The sequence below is a fragment of the Vicia villosa genome, linkage group LG1 (assembly GCF_029867415.1).
Source record: "Vicia villosa cultivar HV-30 ecotype Madison, WI linkage group LG1, Vvil1.0, whole genome shotgun sequence".
Taxonomy (NCBI): domain Eukaryota; kingdom Viridiplantae; phylum Streptophyta; class Magnoliopsida; order Fabales; family Fabaceae; genus Vicia; species Vicia villosa.
In genome coordinates, this window is record NC_081180.1 from 110,570,092 (window position 1) to 110,575,265 (window position 5,174).

Sequence of the window (5,174 nt, forward strand, 5' to 3'; positions counted from 1 at the left end):
ATAGTACACACCCTTTAGATAGAAATAAACATAGGTGGATACCATCGAGTACGATGGGCGCGAGGGGTGCTAGTACCTTCCCCTCGCGTAACCGACTCCCGTACCTTGATTCTCTGGTCGCAAGACCTTGTTCTTACCCTTTGTTAGGTTTTTCTGATATTCCTTTCCCTTATGGGATAAATATATTGGTGGCGACTCTGTTCATTTTTCGCGAGCGTGCGACAGGAAGTGCATTTCCGAAATAAGTCAAATTTTTTTAAAAAAAAGGCACTTTCGGAGATGCATCTCCGAAAACACCTTTTTCTTACATTTCGGAAGTTCATTTCCGAAGTCAGGGGTATTCTGGATTTTTCACCAGAGGTGAGCTAGAAGGTTGGGAGGTGGCCAAAAAAATTCTCTAAAATATTGCTTATGAAAAAGCAAGGTTGGTTAAGAAAAAAAAGGGCGTGAAGAACTTCCTTTAAATTGGTTGATTAAGCATATTCTTAAAATATAATTGTTAGTTTTTTTATTTATGAGAGACTTAATTTCAATATGATTGAGTTTTTAGTTCATATGATTAGGATGTTACTTTGCATCATCATCAAGTAAGAATCCCCGTGAAAAACTTTCATTAAGTTCTTCCAAGAGTAACGGTTGGAATTTACAAATCCAGGATAATGAATAATTTATCTCGAGTGGATGAGTGATGAACATATACATGAATGTAGTATATAGTTGTAGAACATAGGTTGTGTGGTTTACATAATCACAAAATGTAACATAAAAAAATGACAATGCAACAAAAGCAACGATGCAAGTGCAACCATAGTATAATTTAAACAATCAATTTTAAAAAAGAAAACTTAAGGATCAATCCTCTAAAATCTTAAAATTTTAAGGATCAATCCCCTTAAAGATAAAACTTAAGGATCAATCCCCCCCTAAAGTAACTTTAGCTAAAATCTTAAAATTTTCAATTTTTATTTGTCTTGAAAATGTAATGCTAAACTCTTACTATTTATTTAATTAACATTCTTTAAATAAATATTTATACTATATGGATATGTTTAAATAAAAACTAAAGCGGAGCAATTTGGATGGTAGAGATGAAAAGTGTTCTGAGCCGATCAAAAACCTAATAATAAAACAACTCGATCATCTATCCAAAGTCATAAGATATTAGAGATGTAGTGTAAACGCAACTTCCAAACCCGTATTCGATACATACCTGAGATTGTCCTTTACCATTGAATATCATCCAACGGTTTTGTACATACCACTATGAAAAACAAAAAATATCTAACCTCTCCTCATATATAATAATGAATCTCACACAAGATCTAAGGTATGTTTATCAAAAGTTCACATACCTCTTGGTACTAACTTGCAGATTATTCCCTCTTTCATATCGGAAGTTTACTCCACCGCACTAAAATTTTATTACACATTTTTAATTCCACGGAACTAAAAATAAATTGAAAAACTTACTTCTCATCCCCACTTCATTTAACACCTCTATCTATAACTTAGATTTAAGATCGAAATTCTGCCAATAGAATATACGTAAGTTTTATGGTAAATTGGAAAGAAAAAAATGATAACTCTCTTTCACCTTGTATGAAGTAGCCTCCCCTGATCTAGATTAATTAAAACAAAAAATACCTAATCATCTCTGTTTTTCTTTTTAATATCTCAATTACAATATACATGTTTCAACCTTAGTATTTTTTTAATGTCAACATATTGATAAAGGAGAAAAAGGACAGCATGAGGATTCATGTGGGAATAGCAGTTACTTACTGGCTTTCCACACTTTTTATTCCATCTCCATAACCAATATGAGGGGACACACACATAATAAACACACTGTAAGAGAGAGAGACAGACAGAGAGACAGAACATTTAGAGAACCTTTCTTGTAAACAAAACAATGTAACTTAAACAAACATTTTTAACATAGTACCAATAAATAACCCCTTATGCCTCTCTTTCTCTCTGTATTCATAATACATCATCATATTCTTTGGCACAGAAAAAAAAAATTACCATAATAAAAATAATGAAAATAAAAAAGATGAAAAAGTTACCCAACATGATCTATACATGACTTGTTGTTGAGGTCTTTTTTAAGAGAACAAACTATAAAAATTCTTCAATAAACAACTGAATTTATAAAAATTATCAGGTGCTTGTTCAAGTTGAATGAGAATCAAAAGAATATAAGATCATACATCAAATATATTTCTAGATTTATATATCGATGATCAACAGATATACTGATATAGATATCTGTTGATCATCTTGTTGAATCCAAAACCGAAACCTTATCACTTGTCTTAGTAATGACAATCTACCAAAGCTGGTGCCGAGAAGACAAGATTTGTTTGCTGCTGTTGCTGCTGTTGTTGCTGTTGTTGCTGTTGTTGTTGCTGCTGTTGTTGTTTTTGGCCATGTTGTTGTTGGTGTTGCTTGGAAGCAAAGGCAAACTTTGATTCTTTCTGATCATCTTCAGGTGCAGGAAGGTTGAGATCCAAATCCAAAGACAGAACATTCCTTTTCTTTCTAGGTTGATGATCTTCATCAGGCTCTAAAGCCATTGGTGTCAATGACAGTGTGGTGTTGGCAGTTGATGTCCCCACCGGGGCGCGGTGGCGCCTCATGTGCCCACCGAGTGCTTGTCCAGATGTGAATTCAGAACCACAAATGGAACACTCATGAACCTTAGACTTGTTGTTGTTGGTGCTGTTGTTGTGGTTGCTGTTTCCGCCGTATAGATTTCCCTTACCATTGTTATTCAATTGAAGGGAAATTGGTTTATGATTCGGCTTGAATTGAAACTCTTGATCATCATCGAAAAACTGTTTCCTCTCTTGAGCAATTGCTAATGCTTTCGGCTTTTTGTGACTCGCTCTATGGCCGCCAAGTGCTTGAAAAGAAGGAAAAGTTCTGTTACATGTTTTGCATTCATAGACATAGAAACCAGCTCTTCCAGAATCCAAACTAGCAGCTTCCATGAACTTTCTACTGCTGTATTTCGCATAGTTCATCATTCCACCGTCTAATTCATCAGTAGTTTTCGGCGATTCCTTAGATTGTCCCTGTGCCAATAGAATCAAACAGTTTGCCATATCATGTTCTTCATCATCCATAACACTGTCCTGTTTCTCTTCAACATAAGATGTTGTCGGAGAGGTATTGTTGTTGTTATGGATGACATTGATATTGTTGTTGTTGACAACATCATCACCATTGTTGTAACAATCTTCTCTTTCACCTGTTGCTCCACCTCCTTCACCAGTTGAAGAATTAGCAGTGATGGAAAAAGGAATAGGAGATTGTGGCCTAACCCTTTTGGTTCTTTTCCCTTTGATGATATTGCTGAGTTCCTTAGAGGCTAAAGAGAGTTGTTGTTGTTGTTGTTGTTGCTGCTGTTGATGATCATGTTGATGATGATCATGCTGATGATGATCATGTTGATGATGATTATGTTGATGATGATCATGGGCAGGTTCCATTTTGATTTGGATTAAGAGAGAATGATAGATAGAGAGAGAGAATAAGTTGAAATGAACCTTAACCTTAAAAGTTAAGAGAGAAAGAGAGAGGGGTTAGGAGAATTGTAATGTAATGTAAGGTAGCATATAGAAAGGAGAGTGGTTATTTATTTATATATAGAAAGAGAAAGAGAAAGGGATTGGGTTAGGGGAGTCAAAAGCCACCCAATACAGTAACTGTGATTGATTTGTGAATAGAACAAGTGTTTATTTATAGACAAGTTAAGAAAAGGAAAAAAATTTGAGAGAGAATATAGGTAGAGAGAAAATTAACTAAAGAAAAAAAAGAACCCAAAAATAATGAAAAAAATTAACAGAAAGTGACCAAATATGGAGAGTGTGGCAGAGTGGACATATATAGATAGAGTCCGTCTCACACTCTCTTTCTCACACTTTGCCAACGCACTTCACCAAATGAAATGAAACTACTCCAACCAAAAGCTTGGTGGCAAAGATATTAGCATGCTAATAACTCTTTTTAATTAATTAATTTATATCTCTCATTCTAATTAATTACTATCTTGCATGTTTTATCAGTAATTAGTAATTACTATTTACTAATTACCACAACTCATATTCATGGGGTGAATCGATTCTCTATATATGGGTTGCTTGTATCTTACACCAACCTCTCAATCTTTTTCACTTCACTGGCTTTTTGTATCTAAACCACAAAAGGTTTAGTAGGTTGTAGTTTTGCACCATGTAATTTTGGGTGAATGCATGGAAAACTTTATCTTTAGAGATAGCTATTTCATACCAAAGATATTATTTTATTTTATTTTATTTTAATATTAGATTTTAAGTATTGATTTTGAGATACACTATTTAATGTTAATTAGGTTTTTCAACATACATTATAAATGATAAATATTTTAATTTAATTTTAAATTTTTAATAATAAATGCATGCGTGTAATCAACTCTATTAAATTTAAAAAAGATAAAATTTTAAAAATTTAAAGATACGAATTACAGATTATTTTTTTTAGACACGATATATAATTTTTTCTTTTATAATTTCACACAATTTTTAAGATGAGTGTAAAGCGTGATATTCACTTTTAAAGTCGGTTCAAAAATGTTTGGCATCTGACGACATTCTGTAGACTTGAAACTATGTCTGCTAGAGGTGAATAGTGTGATAGATAGGTTTTAAGTATGGTTTCAAACATCTTGTTAAAACGTTACGCGCAAAATGATAAATATTCAAATCAAAGACGCGTGATCGATAGGTTTTAAGTATGATTTCAAACATCTTATTAAAATGTTATGCATAAAACGATAAATATTCTTATCAAAGACGCATAATAGATAGGTTTCAAGTACGACTCCAAACATCTTATTAAAATGTTATGTGCAAAACGATAAATATTCTAATCAAAGATGCGTGATAGATAGGTTTCAAGTGTGATTCCAAACATCTTATTAAAACATTGCGCACAAAACGATAAATATTCTAATCAATGACGCGTGAAGATATGTTTCAAGTATGATTTCAAACATCTTATTGAAATGTTACGCGCAAAACGATAAATATTTTAATCAAAGACGCGTCTATTATAAAATTCACCTAATCTTGTCAAAAAATTGTAAAACATAAACACAAACATATACCAATATTCAAATATGTTAATTT

At 32.8% G+C, this 5,174-nt stretch overlaps 1 protein-coding gene across 1 annotated transcript; it reads right to left on the reverse strand.

The window, feature by feature from the left end:
• Nucleotides 1-1,890: 1,890 nt before the first annotated feature.
• On the reverse strand, nt 1,891-3,625 carry LOC131614278 (zinc finger protein ZAT5-like). Its single transcript, XM_058885890.1, has one exon. The coding sequence runs from the start codon at nt 3,495-3,497 to the stop codon at nt 2,319-2,321; it is 1,179 nt and encodes a 392-aa protein (XP_058741873.1). The 5' UTR covers nt 3,498-3,625; the 3' UTR covers nt 1,891-2,318.
• Nucleotides 3,626-5,174: the final 1,549 nt, after the last annotated feature.

Coding starts and splice junctions, on each gene's coding strand:
- LOC131614278 (XM_058885890.1), bottom strand. CDS start 3,497: ATGGAACCTGCCCATGATCATCATCAACATAATCATCATCAACATGAT.